The sequence below is a fragment of the Lactuca virosa genome, chromosome 2, assembly GCF_052849685.1.
Source record: "Lactuca virosa cultivar CGN04683 chromosome 2, Lactuca_virosa_CGN04683_v6, whole genome shotgun sequence".
In the NCBI taxonomy this organism is placed as follows: Eukaryota; Viridiplantae; Streptophyta; class Magnoliopsida; order Asterales; family Asteraceae; genus Lactuca; species Lactuca virosa.
In genome coordinates this window covers 258,104,310-258,124,796 of record NC_136427.1, presented here as the reverse complement: position 1 = coordinate 258,124,796, position 20,487 = coordinate 258,104,310, and the positions used below count along the sequence as shown (strand labels likewise).

The 20,487-nt window shown below is 34.4% G+C and overlaps 1 protein-coding gene, 1 long non-coding RNA gene and 1 other non-coding gene across 3 annotated transcripts; all 3 read left to right on the top strand.

Moving 5' to 3' along the window:
- Positions 1-10,117: 10,117 nt before the first annotated feature.
- On the top strand, positions 10,118-11,248 carry LOC145156941 (uncharacterized). The gene is made up of 3 exons (XR_013736988.1): positions 10,118-10,286; positions 10,847-10,936; positions 11,136-11,248. It is a non-coding gene; the product is annotated as an uncharacterized LOC145156941 (long non-coding RNA).
- Positions 11,249-13,425: 2,177 nt separating this feature from the next.
- On the top strand, positions 13,426-15,559 carry LOC145160865 (RAP release 2, galactose-binding-like domain protein, putative (DUF1997)). The gene is made up of 6 exons (XM_079080229.1): positions 13,426-13,814; positions 14,115-14,305; positions 14,396-14,441; positions 14,823-14,908; positions 15,084-15,200; positions 15,306-15,559. Exons 1-6 carry the CDS (start codon positions 13,553-13,555, stop codon positions 15,375-15,377), a joined length of 774 nt encoding a protein of 257 aa, XP_078936355.1. The 5' UTR covers positions 13,426-13,552; the 3' UTR covers positions 15,378-15,559.
- Positions 15,560-17,791: 2,232 nt separating this feature from the next.
- TRNAA-AGC (transfer RNA alanine (anticodon AGC)) lies at positions 17,792-17,864 on the top strand. Its single transcript has one exon. It is a non-coding gene; the product is annotated as a tRNA-Ala (tRNA).
- Positions 17,865-20,487: the final 2,623 nt, after the last annotated feature.

Sequence of the window (20,487 nt, the reverse complement as noted above, 5' to 3'; positions counted from 1 at the left end):
CGGAACGTTTAGAGGGGTACGGTACGTCTGAAGTACACCTTCGATTGGCAGGATGATGGAATGGTTGGTGTAATTCTTGAAGTTGTTCCATCGTCTGGAATTTCCATCACCAACCAAGTTGAAGTAGAATTGATGACTGAAGATACGCATGGAAGAAGTCCTAGTAGAGTCTAGGAAAATTTTATGATTAATTGGACACATTCGTATGTGTTAAATTGTTTTGTGATTTTAGGATTTGGGGACTGCGAGACCGTACTTGGGACGAGTATGAGTAGGTGTGAATAGTAGTAGAGATATATACTACTGGAAGCACAGGACTCACACTTGGATCAGGGAAAGTCACAAGGTTACCAAGAAACTCGTAATTGATTCCGTCTTATTCTAGTCTGTCGTTACCATCGTTCCGGTAATGACTAAGAAGATGATTGTTATTCTGACCCTAGTGGTCATATCAAATTGAGTCCGACTAAGGTGATTTTATTATGTGGTTCAGAGAACCAAGTTCGATGTAGCATTTGGCTTAAGCCAGAAGATTGAAGTGAAAGATGATCAAAGCGATCAATAGAAGTATCGCACTCATTGTTAAAGAAGTTGGTAGTTAGAAATGATACATGTTGAACTGTGATTGTATCACATTAGAACATGAAGGAAGGTATAGTTTGCTCCGAAATTTGTCCCTAGGAGATCTGAGTCTAAGTAGTGCAGTATACAATGAGAGATCATTAGAACATGACCCATCGGTCTGTTACAATAAACGAAGGAAAATACTTATTCTAAGAAGAAGAAGGAGTCCTCAATAAGGATTTATTTTGTAACTCGAAGGTTACGATTGAAAGTCCTATGGAGATCTGAAGCTTTTTAGGATTAGCTGGATATTATCGCTGATTTATCCAAGACTTTTCTTCGATCGCGACTCCATTGACAGCTTTGACCCACAAAGGAGCTGTCTATACTTGGAATAAGAAGCATAGGAAGCTTTGAGAAGTTAAAGAAGAAGTTGTGTGAAGCACCGATTCTTTCGTTACCTGAAGGAGTTGATGACTTCACATTTTCTAGTAATGCCTCTGGAGTTCGGTCAGGTTGTGTTCTGACCCAAAGGGATAAAGTGATAGCGTATGCATCGAGGCAATTGAAAGAGCATGAAAAGAACTACCCCACTCATGGTCTGGAGTTGGCAGTGGTAGTATTCGCCTTAAAGGTATGGAGAAGGAATTGAACATGAGGCAACGGCGCTGGCTAGAGTTACTCAAGGACTACGACTGTGAGATACTTTACCACCCTGGTAAAGCAAATGTTGTTGCTAATGCTCTCAGTCGGAAGGTAAATCTTGAAAAGAAAAGGCCAAGAACGTTGAGAATTGAAGTTGTCTCGAAATTTGTGAAAGCTCAAGAGGAAGCTTTAGAGAGAAATGACCGAAAGGAGGAACGTTTGGGCAAAACGTTGGTGTTTGATACAAACGGTCAAGGACTGAAGGTATTCAAAGATAGGATTTGGGTACCTAAGGCGGGAGGAGTAAGAGATATTCTGATGGAAGAAGCTCACAAAACCATGTACTCGATTCATCCCGGCAGTACGAAAATGTATAGGGATCTAAAACCCTATTACTGGTGGCCGACGATGAAGCTCGATGTTGCAAAGTATTTGGTCGAGTGTGTAACTTGTGCTAGGGTTAAGGCACAACATCAGAAACCGTATGGGAGTTTAGAACCTTTGCCTATACCCATGGGCAAATGGGAAGACATCACTATGGATTTTGTGACTAAACTGCCCAGAACAAGGAACGGTCACGACATGATTTAGGTGGTCGTTGATCGCTTCACTAAGAGTGCGCATTTCATAGCAGCCAACGAGAAATGGTCTATGGATAAACTTGCAAATTCTTATGTGAAGGAAATTGTGAGGCTTCACGGTGTTCCGTTAACGATTGTATCCGATCGTGACAGTCGTATTACCTCAAGGTGTTGGAGGAGTCTGTAAGAGGAATTGGGTACCAAGTTGTGTTTGGATACATCTTACCATCCGCAAACCGATGGTCAGAGCGAATAAACGATTCAAACGTTGAAGGATATGCTGAGAACATGTACCCTGGAATTCCAAGGTAACTGGGATGAACATTTACCTTTAGTAGAATTTTTCTAGGGTAATAGTTTCCACTCAAGCATCGAGATGGCACCTTATCACGCTTTGTATGGGGAAAAGTGTTGAATGTCGTCATGGTGACTGGAAGCTGGGGAAAAGCAGCTTATGGGACTTGAAATAGTCCATCAGACTGCTGGAAAGTTGAAAGTGATTAGGGAAAGGATGTTAGCTGCTCAAAAGAGCTATGCTGACAAGAAAAGACAACCGATATCATTCGAAGTTGGAGATTCGGTTTTACTTAAAGTCTCGTCGTGGAAGGGACTTATAAGGTTTGGTAGAAGGGGAAAGTTGAGTCCAAGGTTTATTGGACCATTTAAAGTTCTTCGGAGGATCGGGAATCAAGCTTACAAGCTAGAATTACCGGAAGAACTGGAGGGTATTCATAACACATTTCATGTGTGTTATTTGAGGAAGTTCACGGGAGATGTGCCCGACATAATTCCGATTTCTGAGTTAAGGTTGGATGAAAACAAGAGGTTGATTGAAGAACCTGAGGCAATCGTTGACCGTAAGACTATGAAGTTGCGACGCAAGATGGTTGATTTAGTGCTTGTGCGCTGGAAACATACGAATGGACCAAATCTCACCTGGGAAACGGAGAGTGACATGATGAGTCGCTACCCACAGTTGTTTGGTGATATGTGATTCCGGGGACGGAATCATCCTAAGGGGGAGAGAATTGTAACACTCGTGTTTCTAGCCTAGGCATTATGTTATTAAGGTGATAGTCTAGGTTAACCTTTGTAACTCATTTTGAAGAAATGAAAAAGGAATTATGTGAATTCTATGTGTTTTATGTGTTTTATGCTTAATTACTAGGAGTTAATTAATTAAGAATAAAAATGAGCGTTGAAAATAAATTTTAGATAAAGTCGATATCTATTAAGAAAGGTGTAGTGGTCGTGAAAAGGATTACGGATATATAAAGAATGCCGAAATCCGAGTTATAACGAAGAAGTTATGACCTGTCGAAGTTTCACGACAAAACCGGCTCGGTGCTGAATGTCGTAAAAAGTGAGTTTTTGATAAACTACTTTTTAGCCTTAGTGATCTAAACAAAACTTGTAGTGTTCGTTAAACCGAGAGTAGGTATAAAAAGAACGCCCAAATCTGACTTCGTATGAGGAAGTTATAATTTTTCGAAGTTTCAACTTAGCAGTAGACAGCTAAAAACTCGAATTTTAGATCGAGTGATTTTTAGCCGACACAACCTAAACGAGAATCTAAGGTCTCGTAAATAGTAGCACAACGGTAAAAAGTCTGACGAAAACGGACGTCGGATGAAGAAGTTATGAATTTTTAACGGATTTCCTGTCCCGGTCTGTTAAAAATAATAATATCAAAGTTAAAGTCAAAGTTAGCCGATGAAGTCTAAACAGAAGTTGTAGAGCGTAATTTTACCTACGCGTGCATATAAAGAACGTCAAAAACGGAGCTCGTATGCGAAAGTTATGGATTTTGGAAGTTTTGGCGCGAAAAACGAGAAAAATCCCCAAAACCGAGGAATTTCGCACACGTGGACTTCGGCCACGTGTCCTCGCTTCGCATCCGACGCGTGTCCGAAATCTGCTGAGTCACGAAGCCACCTGGCGAGGCGTGTCATGTCCTTCCGAGTCCGAGCTGCGGTCCAATCCGCTGACTACACGTATAAGCTTCGGTGACGAGCCTCACATCCGACGCGTGTGTAGTGACTCATCCGTCCGAGCCTCACAGTGAGCCACGAACCCCCTCATCGGACCCGGACTTCAGTCCAATCAGAACATGCCAGCGAGGGCCTCGCATGCGCAACCCACGTGAGCTACTCTTCGGATCTGCGACGCGTGGCTCCTTCTCAACCATCGGATTAGGAGGCTCGACCCTATAAATAGGAGGGTGCGAGACCTCCCGGGTATACTTTGAAAATTTGTCATTTTTAGCCCTTTTTCATCATTTCTTTCATTTCAACTTCCATCGAAGCCCCGATATCAATTATAACCCCCGGAATACACCACGAAGTGCCCGAGAAGCCCGAAAATTTTATCTTTTCGGTTTCGAAGCCCGACCCTTTGCAGAGCCCGGTTTCTCAATAAAACTCCCGGTTTTATTAGAAACGATCGTTTTAGGAAACGAATTGCTGCCCGATTTTCATTAAATCAGGTGAGTGTGTAGTTACTTTCACCTTACACATAGATATGAAGTATTTTATATAAAATACGTGCTGTGTGAATATTTATTGTTTGTTTATTTGAGTTGGATGTTGAAGGTGTGATTTATACATGTTTTTAAATAATTTAAATTGTATATGTATTTTTATCTACAAAAATGTTGGGTAAAACATGGGTAGATGAAATAATGGGTGTGTGATGAAAGGTGAGTTGGATAAAGGAGATGATCAGTAATATTGATCATAAGTTGAGGGTGAGTGGTGAAAGGAGATCATAAGTTGAGGGTGAGTGGTGAAATATGAGAAAAGCCCTTACCCAAACGGTGACCCCCATCATTCAACAGAGTATGGATGACAACCATGGACTATTCTAGATGGTATGTGGAACACTAGCAGGCTTGCAACCTGTAGGTGGGTGAACTATATGTTCATAAGGTGTACTCTAAAAACCCATTGACATGTATGACAGGGGTGAATAATGTCAATAATACTGTCAATAAATAAGAGCTATGAATTTAGCCCCTGTTGTATAAACCCTGGTGATGGTGTGACCTTGTGCCTATTCCTTAGGATGAATCCTTAGAAAGGAGTGATAGTTGAATCTTAGGGTAAACCCTTAAGAAATTAATAAGATAATGGGGTTGGGGTAATTTGGTTGATTGATTGATGTTTAAGTACGATAAATTTATTTATTGTGGGTTGAAAACCCTATATGCTCACCAGGATTCCAAGCCTGACCCACTCAGATTTTTATGATTACAGGTAGTGGACCCCGAGCATAGTCGGATGATGATGATGAGTGATTTTGGATTATAGGCCAGTAGTTATAATTAACTGTTGTAAGGCTTATAATGTCTTGTTTATGCTTTTGATCTGTATCGGAACATGACATCCCGAGGTTTTGATATAAAAGGAAATTTTATATTTCTTAAAGAAAGGTTTTGACAAACTTTTATCATGTTTTGTTTTGGGGACCAATTCCGCAACATCTTTTAAAAAGATTTCTTTGATTTTATTTTAAAAAGCATAAATTAAATCGGTCTTTTCTGGCCGAGAAATTAGGGGATGTCACATCTTACCTACGAGGGGGTTTGGCTAGAAGTCGTGCTCTGTAGGGGCAGAACTTCCGAGCCGAAAGCTCTTCTTCTCGGAGCCGTCGAGCGCTCCGGGGCTTTCTTTTAGCGCTAGGGGAGTTTTGGGAGGTTTACAGAGAGAGTAGAGAGAGGGGTTGTATTTATAGGGTGAAGTATGGTTGAAGTTGATGCCACATGTCACCATCTAGTGGCAATCCTTGGGGAGAAAGCAATGACCAAGATTGTGCCACGTCACCCCTTTTGCAGCAACACCCTTCCGACTTCTAAACCCCGTAACTTTCGCATACGAGCTCCGTTTTCGACGTTCTTTATATCCACGCGTAGGTAAAAATAATATCTACAACTTTACTTTTGACTCTGTCGGCTAATTCTCGACCGATCTTAAATTTAATAGTATGAGGAGATTATACTGTTAAATGTCCGCGTAAAATTCGTAACTTCTACATACAGACTCTGTTTTCGTCTGTCTTTTTACCGTTGAGTTCCTATTAATGAGATATTCAACTCTCATTTAGGTTGCGTAGGCGAAAAATCGCTCGAAGTAAAATTCGAGTTTCAGGCCGTGCACTGCTATGCCAAATCTTACAAAATTCATAACTTCCTCATACGAAGTTAGATTTGGGCGTTCTTTTTTTTGTATGTTGTCGGTTTAACGTATACTACAACGTTTTTTTTAGATTACTAAGCTAAAAACTCCTCTATCATAAATTCACTATTTACGTCTCCTGGTGTCGTGCCGGTTTTGTCGTAAAACTTCGACAGGTCATAACTTCTTCGTTATAACTCGGATTTCGGTGTTCTTTATATGTACGGAACCCTTGTAACATATACTACCACTTGGTTAAGATTACTCCTTCTAAATAATCTTCCATCAAAAACTCATTTTTTGATGCTCATTGTCTCTAAATTGACTAGCCCGGATCTACGGGCGTTACAGGGGGTGTGACATTACGGATTGATTTCATTCCTAAATGGTGTTCATGGTTTGACTTTGCTCCATAAGAGGTTCACGGTTGCTTTTTATTTCTTGAAAAGGGTTCATGGTTTTGGTTCTTTATTCAAATGGTGTTCACGGTTTGGTCCTAACCGTGAACACTCTTATTGTTTATTATATTGGATCGTGAACTAGCTTTCTAGATGTTCTTGGGCCGTAAACTATGGTGGTGTTTCATTTTGTGATTTAAACTTTTAACCCCTTGACTTATGTTGGCTTGTATATTGAGTTATTTTTGTATAGTTTCAATATAAGTGTTCATAACTTATAAATAAATATGATTTACAAAGTATGTATATAAAATATCTTATATAAACATGTCCTTAAGGTATTCAAGTTCCTATGGTATTAATGCTATGATATGGATTTACATGCATATGATTGTAGTTTAAACTTTTATTCGAATAAGTTCAACTTACACTGATTTGAAATTACGGGTTGTTACAGAAGCGGATTAAGGTTTCAAGGTATAGCTGAAAGAAGCAATGGAGGCTGATAAGGTGAAGGATTGGTGGTTGGGGGGGGGGGGGGACTTAATGTGTTTAAATAGGGTGCACACCCTAAAAATTAGGGTTTTCCCCTTATTGACGTACGCCCTGCTTACGCATGGGTACGCCCACCATACCAGGGGGACACCCTGTCATATGTATGCTTTGGAGTACACCCGACGTACCATATGTACGCCCAACGTATTCGGGTCCAAGTGTCCAAAAGAAGAAAATTAATTAATTAACTTTTACCTAACATATCGGCCGTTACAACGTAACTTAACTTACAGGGATCCTAGCGAAAACCAGGAAGATCGCAGACAGGGATTCGATACCGAGCACTTCTTTTGGTCTGACCCACTACCTCAGAGCTTCACTAAAGTACTCTAAAAACCCGAAAGGTTGGACTCAAGGGGTGGGTGGTCTCCAGAGAGTTTGGAGTGAAGAGAGTGTGAGGAAAGAGTGGGAACTGAAGGAAGCCAAAGACAAATATCTATAGTAAGGATGTGTGTTGTGCACTATAGGTGCACGCTGCACACTAGGGTAACATCGATCCATCTGTTGCATGCTACGTGTCAAAACCCCTGTGGTCCACGTTGCACCTTCTAGAAGTTGCGCGCCGTGCCCGTCGTGCAAAACTTGGATTTTGTAAATTCCATATCTTCTTCATACGATCTCCGTTTTTGAAGTTATTTATATCCATGCGTAGCTATTGACGAGATCTACAACTTTCATTTAGACTCCATCGACTAAATCTCACTTTATTTTTAAAGTTAAATTTTTATAGGCTTAGACTGTTAAAGTCCATATAAAAATCATAACTCTCTCATACAATATATGTTCTTGATTGTTTTTATATCAACGTAATCATATGGATGTGATCATCAACTCTTCTTTTGATTGTTTTTCCTAACAATCGACTGATCTTTATTTCGGTTTCTGCATCGTACATTGCAATGCTGAAACTTCTAAAAACCATAACTTCCTCTTATGAAGTTGGATTCAAACGTTATCTCTACGCATGCTCTTGGTTTTGCGATTACTACGACTTTTGTCAAGACTATTTATCCTAAATAGTCTTCTATCCAATACGTCTATTTACGTGACTGGTCGTTTATACTATAAGGCTAAAACGGGGTGTTATAGTGGGCTCATAACCCATAGAAGTAGATGAAATGAGATACCATATTCATCAAATACTCTAATGGCTCGGGTGCCTTTATGACTTTCAGCAGCCAAGGAAGCCCCTAGCAGTGTAGTAAAGCACTTTCTTTTAAACGGTTTTGATAATTGTGGATTAGGAGCTGTGAGGATCGATTGAGGTGGGTATGTATATGTATGATGTTTTATAGATATCCAAGTCGGAAATATATTTATATATTGTTTGGTAACAGTTGATTTTGCAGGATTAATATAATAATAATAATAATAATAATAATAATAATAATAATAATATTGTGAGATTGAAATCCCTATGTATCTTACCAGGTTTTCCAACATAACACACTCAGTTTGTATGCATCACAGGTATCAAGATTTAAGCTACTGAAACTTGATTAGGATGCTAAGTGATTAAAAGAAAGCTTGCAATGGTGGTCAGGACCATTAGGTCTTTCCGTTATAACTTATGTATCTGTATTGATTATAACATCCTTAGGGTTTTATTTAAGACTATCTTGTACACAAAAGATTTTTTATATGCTGGAATTTTCGCAAATGAAGCATTATGATTTTTAAAGCGTAAAGAAAGTTCTTTTTGGTTCTGAAATTTAAAGGATGTCACATGTACACATATGAACGGATGGTTAAAAAAACAATACATATATTTATGTGACATGAGTCGTTTAAACCGTGTTTTTACATTAAAATTACACATTATGCGTAAAAATATACATTTTACATTAAAATTACTTATCTAATGAAAAGTATGGTGATATTATAAATAATAAACATTTATACATAACATTAAAGTTTAAATATAAAAAACTTGTGTTTAAATAAAAGAAAATGGTTTTTAAATGTAAAAACGTGTATTTATACAATTTTAAATATAGTGGCAAAAGTCCATAAGTTGTTTTTTAAAAAATGTTTGGCTTCACTTCAGGGCCGCATCTACCCTTTGCAAAACTAAGCAAAGACTTAGGGCCCCCAAATCTAAAGGACTCATAATTTTAAAAATTATTCTGTTAATTATATATATATATATATATATATATATATATATATATATATATATATATATATATATATATATCTTTACTATCTTATAAAAGAAATATCACTATTTCTATAAATAGACTGAATATAATAATATTATTTTTTTAAGACGTCCAAATGTTTAAGCTTAAAGTACAGCAAACTATCAATATAATAATATTAAATTTAAGTTGTCCAAATCTTCAAAGTGAATATACAATCAATCGATGCATATTTTTCCTTAGTTTGACCCAGCCTCTTTAATCGATGATTGAGTCTTGTTGGATCCCTATATATCGGATGATTAATTAAGTTCTCTAGGTTTAAATTTTGAAATCCCCATTTTTTTCGTCCCTTATCGATATATCTCAATCTCTCCATTTTTTCTATAGACGTATAACCTTTCTTCCCATTAAAAACACACGCTTTTAAAATGGGGGAAAAGGTGTTTCCTTTCGATCTCTCTTGCATCTCTTTCGCTCACAAACCATAGCCGTACCCCTTACTCTTACTCTCTTTCTACGCACCACCTAAACGCGACCACCACCACCACCACCACCATCTCCCCCTCTATCACTGTAAACTGAAGACGTCGCTGCCTTCTTCGTATACCCTCTGTCGCAGACCGGAAGTAAGTGTAAACATTTATTACCACTCACCGTCGTCTCGACCTTCTGCTAACGACCGGAAGTAAGTGTCACTCACCGCATCTTAATTCGGTCGACGCTATCATGTTGATAATGTAAGTATCTAGATCTTCATCTATTTTTAGTTGCGTCTTTGCTAACTGTTTACCTTCTCCCACTCTCTCCCTCGAAATCCTATTTCTAATTGTGTATGTGTTTTTAACTGCAGGTATCTATTTAACTATGTGTGTTTGTTGATTTCGTATGTCATAGGCCAACGTGTTTTTCGCCCATAGACATCTTAATCGAAGACAATACAAAGTAAGTCCATCACCACTTTCCTCTCTGTATATGTCACCCTAATCTCTGTATATGTCACCGTAATCTGTGTGACTGTGTCTACAACTAATTTATCTTTGATGAAGCTTTAACACAAATTAAATCAAATAGAAGTGATAGTGACGAGAAGCAAAAAGGTCTTCATTGTGTAAGCATTTCGGTATGCAGAACAAATCTTCATAAAAAGGAACTACATCCTCGCTCTTTGGAGATCAGAGACAGCCCATGACGGCCATGGACTGTTGCTTTCTTGTCACCGCCCTCCAGGTAAGATTGTACATAAGCTTTTGATCACACCCTCTATATCTCACCTTTTTACTTACAAAAATCAAGTTTTGACTTTTATCAAATCATCTGGTTCTGTTTTATGGTTTAAGGTGAAACACTCATAAGATTTAAGGTGCTATCGTTTAAAGACACAATTCTCTCTCTCTCTCTCTCTCTATCTCTCTCTCTCTCATAATATATGTTGATTATTTGTTGTTTTTTTTTTGTTTATGAAAACGACATTCTAACAAAGCAGGACATTAGCTACGGTCACACAGTGGTTAGTTTATGTACTTTGAAAACATATTGCTCTAACTTCTTTCTTCAAAGATAATACACTATCAACTAATAAAATGCCATATTTGAAATCCCAAGTATATCACTATTATGGTTACGGTTATTTGATGCCTATGATGTTTTTTTATAGTTATTTAATTTTATATTTGAAACTAAATTACATAATCCTAAATTAACAACATTTGTTATTTTTTTATTGTATGGAGTAAAAAAGAAGATATAGATGGCAGTCATGATGATTTTGTTCCTCATGTTTGGACCAGTTGAAGGGAGAGTTGGCGTCCATCTTGGCTTGTCCAGAAGGAATATTTTATACAGGCTCAATCCGTATGGGTAGATTGCTTAAGAAACAGGTGCATTGTATTTTTAAGCCCTTCAGTCCAACTATGTTAATTGTATTCATATCAAGGTTATTGTGTAGTTGCTTACTCTTTTTTCAAGTAAGTGTAAACAAACTGTAGAGGAAAAGTTGTTTTCTGGTTTACAATCACAGACACACACATATGGACATAAATTCCTAATATTTGAACTTACGTTTTGCTATTTACTCAGGTTCGGATCAACAACCCAACTGAGGGCTTACCTTTCTTTACAACAAGGCCTATTTGACAAGGAGTAATGGTTGTAATATGCTTTAAAATATTCTCTTAACTAAGTTTCTCAACAATTTTGTCTATATCAAGTTTTGCATAAAGTTTTACACAATATCTAATCCTAAGTTATTCATATATCATATTTGAAATCTTATATTTTTTTTTAGTTTTTGTTGATTTTGAAATGTTTAGAGGATGACCGATCTAATAGATATCCATATGAAGCACATCACCATGTCGATTTGTTTCCTAATGAGAGATACTTTTTTTGTATTAGTTTTGATCGAATTGTTCGAATATACTTTGTTTATTTATAGATAATGAGAAAAAGACATTTTACTTATTATTTTTTCATTGAATATCATGTGTGTATAAACTTTGTGTTTGATGTATATATTAAATTATTTTTAATTGTTTTATTTAAATTTATTTATGTTGCAAGTATATTATGTATTAAAATTAAACTCATACACTGTTGTGACAACTTTCCTCCATGAAATCTACCATCGCCTCCTTATTCCATGAAACCGGTTGGCTCCATGAAATCAACATTGCACCTAGGAGCCCGAACAAATAGAGGATGGGATTAATGCTAGAGAAATAAAGAGGATGTGGATATGAGAGAAGGATGGTGACACGATAAGATCATCGAAGGGGTGAAGGTAGCATTGTTCTTACAAATGTTTTTCTCCAAAATGTCAAAAGGAAATCATTTGAAGAAAGAAAACTAATTAACTTTTGAAAAGTATTTTCCGAAATGAAACTAATTTCCGTCTGTTCTTAAAAACCCTAGATATTTATTATTGTGTCGTAGTTCGAGATAACCAGTAGCATGCAAGAACATTGTGTCCGACCTTTGTGAGATGCAATCAAATTCCGATACATTTCACGTTCTTTGGAAGATGACATGTTTCCGTATAGAAACTAATATTTGAGACGAATATAATCTCCAAAAGAAACTATTTGACGAAATGAAACTATTCTTGCTGCAAAACCGACTGATAGCAATATGTATTTCTTTTGTGTTCCTTGAAATATAATATAGATTTTCGATTAAAACTAATTGCCGAAAGAAACTAATTGTCCAATGAATCTATTGTTGCCGCCGCATTGCGCGGGTAGACGGCTAGTATATATATATATATATATATATATATATATATATATATATATATATATATATATATATATATATATATATATATATATATCTTGGGTTATAAAGACAAGTTAGAGTTTGGTCTGGTGGTAAAAGCGCTGGTTTATAAAACTAAGGGTTTCAAGTTCGAATATGTTTGCTTACCTGAAGAGCTCCAATTTTTTTGTTTGTTTAGAGCCTCCAAATTGGTTGAGTCGCCCCTGCTTCACTTATACATGTAAAATGATCAAAAATGAGTTAGAAAACTTAATAAGTTATAAGTTGTTTTAAGAAGTTATAAATCTTGACTTTTTAACATCTTCTTTTTAAAAGAATTAACAAAAAGTTGTTTTCAAAGTCTTTCTTATATACCAAAACACCTTTTTTTAACTTATTGACTTTTCAAGAAGTCAATAAGTTAATAAATTATTTTTAGTAGAAATCTCAAACACTCTCTTAGTGAAACTGTTAAAATTGTAAAAAATTGAAACTTAAAGTTTGTTGTGTAGTTAGTTTCAATTTTGACATGTCATAATTGCCACACAATCAAATGACACCATGTTAGTATGTCACGTCATTTAATACTAATACATTTAAGACTAACACGCAAGTATATTGTAAGTATATTGTCAGCAAATTATTAGGTTGACCGGTTAAGTGATCAACATTATAAAAAATTAAAAATTTTAATTACTAAATTGAATAGAAAAATAAGACAGTGTCAAAATAATATTTTTATAAAAACATAATCTTTCTTGTAAAATTTACCCTAAATATAACAGAAATTATAGAACCTATGTAAAAATTGTAATCCTACTTTTCTTCCTACATATCCTCCTATCCATTTGAAATGATGACAAGTGTACTAAATTAATGATAATCTTATCTAAATATGACATATGTCATCATTTTTCATTGGTGGAACATAAAAAGGAAGAAAATATAAGAGAATATTTAATTTCTCAAATTGTAAATAAGTATTTTCTTTGACATATTCTATCGTAGGTTGTCGGTTTTGTAGCTAAAGGCGCGCCATTTAGCACTCGGGCATGTTAGTAGGTTTATGTATATTTAAGCTAACATGAACCCAAGATAGAACCTCGCACCCGTGGGCTTATTCTATACCACATGATCGGTACCCGTTCCATACACATCCCCTCTTCAATCTATCTCATTTCCCTCTAACCTGTGAGATAACACAAATCAAATAAGCAATATTTTTTTATCTTCTTTCTACAATGGCATTGAACTCTAGTTCTTATTATTCTTCACGTTCTTGTTCAATTTCAACTCAATTCAGAAAAAACCCTGCTAATCCTCATTCAGTCAGTCCCCGTAGTGCCTATTTTGGGTTAACATCATCTTCATCGTCATTGAATTCAGATGATACGGCGAAGCCCTCCCTTTCCGTTTCAGCTGATTCTTCTTCTGCACCAAAAGCTCGATTCGTTGCTCGTCGAACCGAATCCGTTTCAGTTCGACCACTCGAACGTCCTCTACGTAATGTTTCATTTTCTGCTCGTTTTTTTATATGATTCACATGCTTTTCGTTTGTTTTCTTCTGATTGATTCCGAATTCATGCTTTCAATTCAATTGCATAAAACGTGAGCTTGTAATGTTGTCATTATGTGAGTGCTGTTTTTAGTTGTTCGAATTTGACAAATAGATTACATGAAACAACTAGTTATTGATTATAATCAATCAACTGATTGAATTGTAGTAGCTAAAGTGGGGAAATTTACAATTTTTTGGAGGTGTACACTTATCCGTTTTGGTTTCATTTATGTTGTGAATGACAGTGGAGTATATGAGCCTTCCTGCAAGCCAATACTCTGTTCTGGATGCTCAAAGAATCGAAAGGATAGATGACAAGACTTTCAGGTGTTATGTGTACAAATTCAAGTTCTTTGCTTTTGAGGTTTGCCCTGTTTTGTTAGTTCGAGTTGAAGAACAACCTAATGGCTGTTCTATTAACCTCTTGTCCTGTAAGGTATTTTAAGTCTCCGAATTCTCCTCTTCATCTTACTACCATTTATGGTGTTGTGGTAAGAATAATTATTGCATTTTCAACTTACTGCAGCTTGAGGGGTCACCGATCGTGGTTGCACAAAATAATAAATTTGAAGGTGATCAATTATTTAGCCTCTTATCTTCTTATTTGCTTTTATCAGTAGGTTGAGTTGGGAATATGCTGTTGATTTATAAGATCAGATGAAATTCCATTATGAACTCAAATATTGATATGAATCCATTAATTTGAGATAAATATGACTGCTGCATATGGCTTTATCTCCATCTGCTTTCCTTCTTCTCGCTCACGAATTCCATTCCTGACAACCAAACACATGACAATTCGAATTCCTTTCTTTGAACCAAACGCCATGGATCTAAAAGTAAACACTGAAGCTCATATAGCATGGGAGAATTTTGAGGCTATTTTGTTCTAAGTTATATTACATAATGCTTTTTCAGGAGTCCATTGACACTGGTTTCGTATGGGCATGCAGCTTCTATGGTGAATCAAATATCATGTGATACGAACAACCAGAGCAATTCATCCTTGCAAAAACTCACATCCGACACTGTTATCGAGGTGATTATTTAAATATATCTATCTTACTTTTGACCTCAACTCAAACTAATGCCTTCAAACTTCAAAATTGATATAGGCTTCTTTAAGTTTTCTAGAATCTTAAAACTAGTTCATTTAACTCAAAAATCAAAGAGATTATATATATTTATATTCAATGTTGCAACAACTATTTCAGGTTAGCATTGAGATTCCATTCCCTTTCCAAGCAATTCCAATTGGAACTATTGAATCAAGTGGCACTCAAGTCCTTGAGCAGATACTCAAGATCATGCTTCCCCGCTTCATGGCACAGGCATGTCTTTTTTTCTCCCATTAAGTGTTGTATGGATAAATCATAAATGATGTTTTAAGAAAATAAATGAGAAAAGTTAAGAAGTGTGTATGTGCATATGTGCAGTTGGTGAAAGATTATAAAGCATGGGCTTCTGGTGACACCTCCAGACAGCCTCTTGGAAATGGTGGGATCTGATACGAAGATCACCTTTTATATAGGACTGTATTTGATTGTTTTATCGTTTAAGAACTTCAACATGTTTAGCGATATCAAAACTCTTAATTCTTTTAGCATTTTTATTGAACTTAGTTATGGATTTGTTATTGTTGTTTTAATTGTATTAACTTTGTTTAAAAGTTATGATCGGTATTCGGTAAGGGTATTACTCGTCACAATATTAAACTTTTCATTTAAAATGAGTGATTACACATTACTATAGCATCTCTAATGAGAATTTATTTTATTTTACTTAATATTTTAGTATATTAATATGACACATGTCATCATTTAATTTGGTATGAAGATTTATAGTAACAAAAATAAGAGGATATTTAATTTCTTTTTATTTTATAACTTATTATTAATTGACATAACCATTGAAAAGTCATGAGATAGAATTTTTTTTTTCTATTAACCACTTTAGGTGCTTATTTTGCTTTTGTGTTTTGTACATTTAACACACTCCATTCTATAGTATTTCATTTTAGACCCTAAATTATATTTAAAATCAAATATTTATTATTTCTTCACTAAATAAGTTATTCTATCGAATATTCAATAATATGTCATTTATAAAATTCATATTTCATAGTGATTATGCGATTATATAATGTATTTAACGTTTATTATATTTATATATTAGGTTATAACCCATGGGAACCACGCTTACAAAATTAAACGAATATTAATAGTTAAAAATCATAATGATTAATCAATTATTCTAAAAAATTTATAAATTTAAAAAGTTACATGATTTTCATGTAAATTTATAATGGTTGAATAAAATAAATATGTACACCATTTTTTAGGATAGATGAGACATTGTTTATGTCATGTGTAAATAAATGAAAAAATTAATGATTTTATACAATTTTTGTAACTTTCTTTTACATGACAGTGACCTAGCTAGTTTCTACATGATAGTGGCCTAGTTTCTATGGACCTCATAACTCTATTTAGAAGTTTGAATTTGTAGTTCTATGATTTAATCATATGGTAAATTGCTTTTTATTTTTTTATCTATCTGTCACAATTGAAATTATATATTTATGCTTCTTTTTATCTGTCGGGACTTCTTGTTTATCGGAGAATACTTGCAATTTTGGGTAATAGTTTGACTTGTCTAATAATTACAATATACTTTTTGATAAAACATGTTTTAGTGTACAAATTGAGCAGCCAATTTGAACATTGAAATATCCTGGTCTTTCTTAACAAATTTTATATTATAAGTTATTTCTTTTGTTTTGATATACAAATAATGTTTGACCTCATGTAATAACTAATTTAATACCTTTAATTGCAGGTATCTTCCCTAATAAATAAAAATAATTTTGTCACTTGTCAATCTCTCATAAATTTTGACACTTGTCATTTTGTGATATTTTTGAAATAAATATTATCCACTTGTCAATTTTTGATTTGTTTCAAATTTTAAAATTAAAGTCATATACTTATATACGTAAAATATTAAAAATAATATATATGAAATTAAATTGCAATGAATACGTTTCTTCCTTTATTATTTTAAAGTTTTACATTAAAAAATGTTTACTAGTTACACTTTAATGTTTAATCTTTTTTTTTTTTTTTAAATTAACTCGTATAATATACGGGTTTCACACCCAGTTGGTTGTAAACGAATACACAAAGGTAAAATATACATATATACTTTAAGTATTTCACATTAATGGAAAACAAATTTTATATTAATGGTTGGTATTTAATGCCTTAATTGCAAAGATAAAGAATATTGAAAACTGAAATAATGATGCTATGTGGCTGAGTAGGTTTAATATGATGTGGTGTGGCAGTAAAAATTATTCTTTTATCATAATAGGGATGTAGATATACTGTGATACATTTTATTATTTAAATATTAATGTCAAATATATATATATATATATATATATATATATATATATATATATATATATATATATATTATTGAAATATGATGTACGTTTAACAACGATAAATCAAGTTAAGGACTCTATAAAATATTTTAGAAAGATTATGATAAATCTTTTAAGCTACTTTTATCTAGTTAATTATTTGTTACAATTTAAACTTGGCTATTAGTTTGGGCCTACTATAATAATCATTGAAGTTTTTATATAATTTAACTAGTACATTTATTACTATATTTTTCTATTATTTGTGAGAACGTTTACTTTCACATGATTATAATATTATTTTTAGTTTCCCATTGTTATAAACTTTTAGTTTTTATAAAGGTTATAATTTAAATATATGGAAAAAAAATATATTTTTCATCAACATGTACGATTTTGGTATTCAACAAGCTTAAGAAGAAAAAGGTCAGCAAAACAAAAATTAGAACAATAAGGTTCTATTTGGATGTTAAATAAAGAAAAATAATATAACTTGGGGATGTAGCTCAGATGGTAGAGCGCTCGCTTAGCATGCGAGAGGTACGGGGATCGATACCCCGCATCTCCAAAATTTTGGTCTTTTAGTTGCATTTTAGACCCCTCATTTTAAGTTGTATATCATGTACTCTCATCTTTTGATAGTTTAAACTTTAAAGTTTTCCTATTCCTGATAAAAAGTTAGTTTATTATTATTATTATTATTATTTTATTTATTTATTTTTTATTTATTTTATACTTTTATTTCTTAATCCTTCCGTCATTACGTACACATAAATACCATATGTACTGGTTTTTCGTTAGAGTAGATATATTTATTTTTTATATTAGCAAGATAAACCTAGCTACCCACAAGGAGAGAAAAGAACTCTTATCATATTTATGGTTAATTGCACCTAGACCCCTGTTTTAAAATGTGTTATTCCGTTAGTATTGTAAAAGCCCCATAGATTTGGTTATCATCCTTGAATCCCCTAAAATCTAAGATATGTTTATTTTATATTATGAACATGAAATATCTAGTGAGAAAAAAGTCGATGTACATTGAACTTGTAAATATATTCGATGCAAATTCAGATGATGAACTTACGAATCTGTATTACGATTTGTATTTTCTCATGAACAAGTATGGATATAAAGTATAATTAATCTTTCTACTCTAATGAAAAACGAGAGATATTATCATTTATTATGGCTAACTGGTGTAGATCGCTTGATATAGTATATGTCTTTTGTTGATAGTTATACTAGATTTTACTACTTCTAAGTTCTAACAAGAATAATAATTATTATAAATTTTCTAAAAAAACCAGTAAATAAGAAGGTGAAAGATTCATCCCTATTCCAGTATCACGCCCTAATTAATTCGATCACTGGATATTATTTTAAGAGCTCGTTTGAATTATAGAAATTATAGAAAATTCTGGAATTGTCACCATTCAAACTAAATCATATATAGTTCAATACATATCGACGGAAGGAAAGCGGACAACAAGCTGCGCCGCTAGCCCTTTCTGGATGACAAAACTAATTCTTTTGAAAACAACATTTGTGGATCTAGAAGATATAACATTAAAATGCATGACCCGTTGGACTCTGTTGAGGAGCTGCATCGCCTCTGGTGCGAGAAAACTAAATGTATCAAATACAAAAGGTACAAACACATGTTGATTTTCTATACATGCATTCTCGTGCTTTGCTACTTTGCACGTAACGGCTTTCAAAGCGGCATGCCCTGTTGTTAGGCGTGTCAAACCCAACAAATAATAGGGGTACAAGAGACTCTAAATACACTGCTTTAATGCACTAAAAAGTAGTACAAGGCAAGCAGGGTCGAACCACAGAGACACGGGACAAAAGTCTATACCTCTTTGTACAAGGTACTTTGGTCACAAAGGGGGTTTGGTTTGCAAAAATAAATAACTAAATAACAATCTACTTTAAAAGCATGCACAAAATGAAATAGATTTGTAAACAAATTGTAAAAGTGCTTCCAGTTCTAGTTCTCAATGTTGCTGTTCAACTTGATTATGTCTTGATGTAATTCATGATTGCTATTCTAAGTTGGTACTGAAAGATATTAACACGCTCTAATACCTCTCGCTTGCCAAATTATCTAACCAAAACATGCTCTTTGACTAGACCTAGCTTTACTAATTCAACCTAAACACGCTCTTAGATTGTATTAAAAAACTGCATTAAGTTTTGTACAAACTTCCCATTAACTTTACAATAAGAAAACATGTGATAAATGCTCTACAATAAGAAAACCTATTGTTTGTTACCATTCATTAACTTTATAGAACGATTAGGTGCCCTAAAAGTTAATTAACTACACAAAAATTCAATTCATGAAAGTGGCCAATCAAACACAAATCAAATTTAAGGATTTCTAGTTTAAACAAGAACATAATCACTAAAATAGAATCACAAATCAAACATCAAATCATATGCTTCAAGTCAGGAAATCAACATGTTTTGAACAAGAACTAGAAACTAGGGTTTCTTAGCCACACATGGCTAAGAACAAATCAAACAAGGATAAAGATGAAATTGGAATGTTTAATGCTTACAAAAATGAAATCAAAAGTGTTTGCAATGATTAGGTCTTCTCAAAAGCTCCAAGAATTATCCCAAAATCACCCAATATCGCCCCAAACTGCTCCCAAAACCGTTCTCCCTTTTAAAATGTCGACCTTCCTTTGTTTTATTAAGTTCTCACGTGCATTCCATAAGGTCATGCATTTTTTTAGCATGGCCATGCCTTTTGCCCATGTGTTTTTGGCATGACCATTTGTCTTGACCATGTGTTTTTGGCATGGCCCATGCTTTTTGCTAAAATTCCAAAAAGTCTTCACTGTTGGCCCCATCTTCAATCTAGCTTCACCACGAGTCATGTTGCTCAAATATAAGATGATAAAGGACAAACACGACCCGTGTCAGTGTGACAAGAATCGCATTTCAAACATAATCCTTTGCTATGATAATAATGCACAATGACTCGGGTTCCATCTTCATGTTTTCTGCCATGGAATGATCGGTTGATATTCTCTTCATGCTCCAAAGCTCCAAGCATCCAAGCTCCATGCATCCATGCATCCAAGCTCCACGTTCCATGCTCCATAATGCCTGCAAAATAAATAAAAAATGGTGAAGTACCAGGCATTCTTAATGAAATATGCAATTGCCCAAAT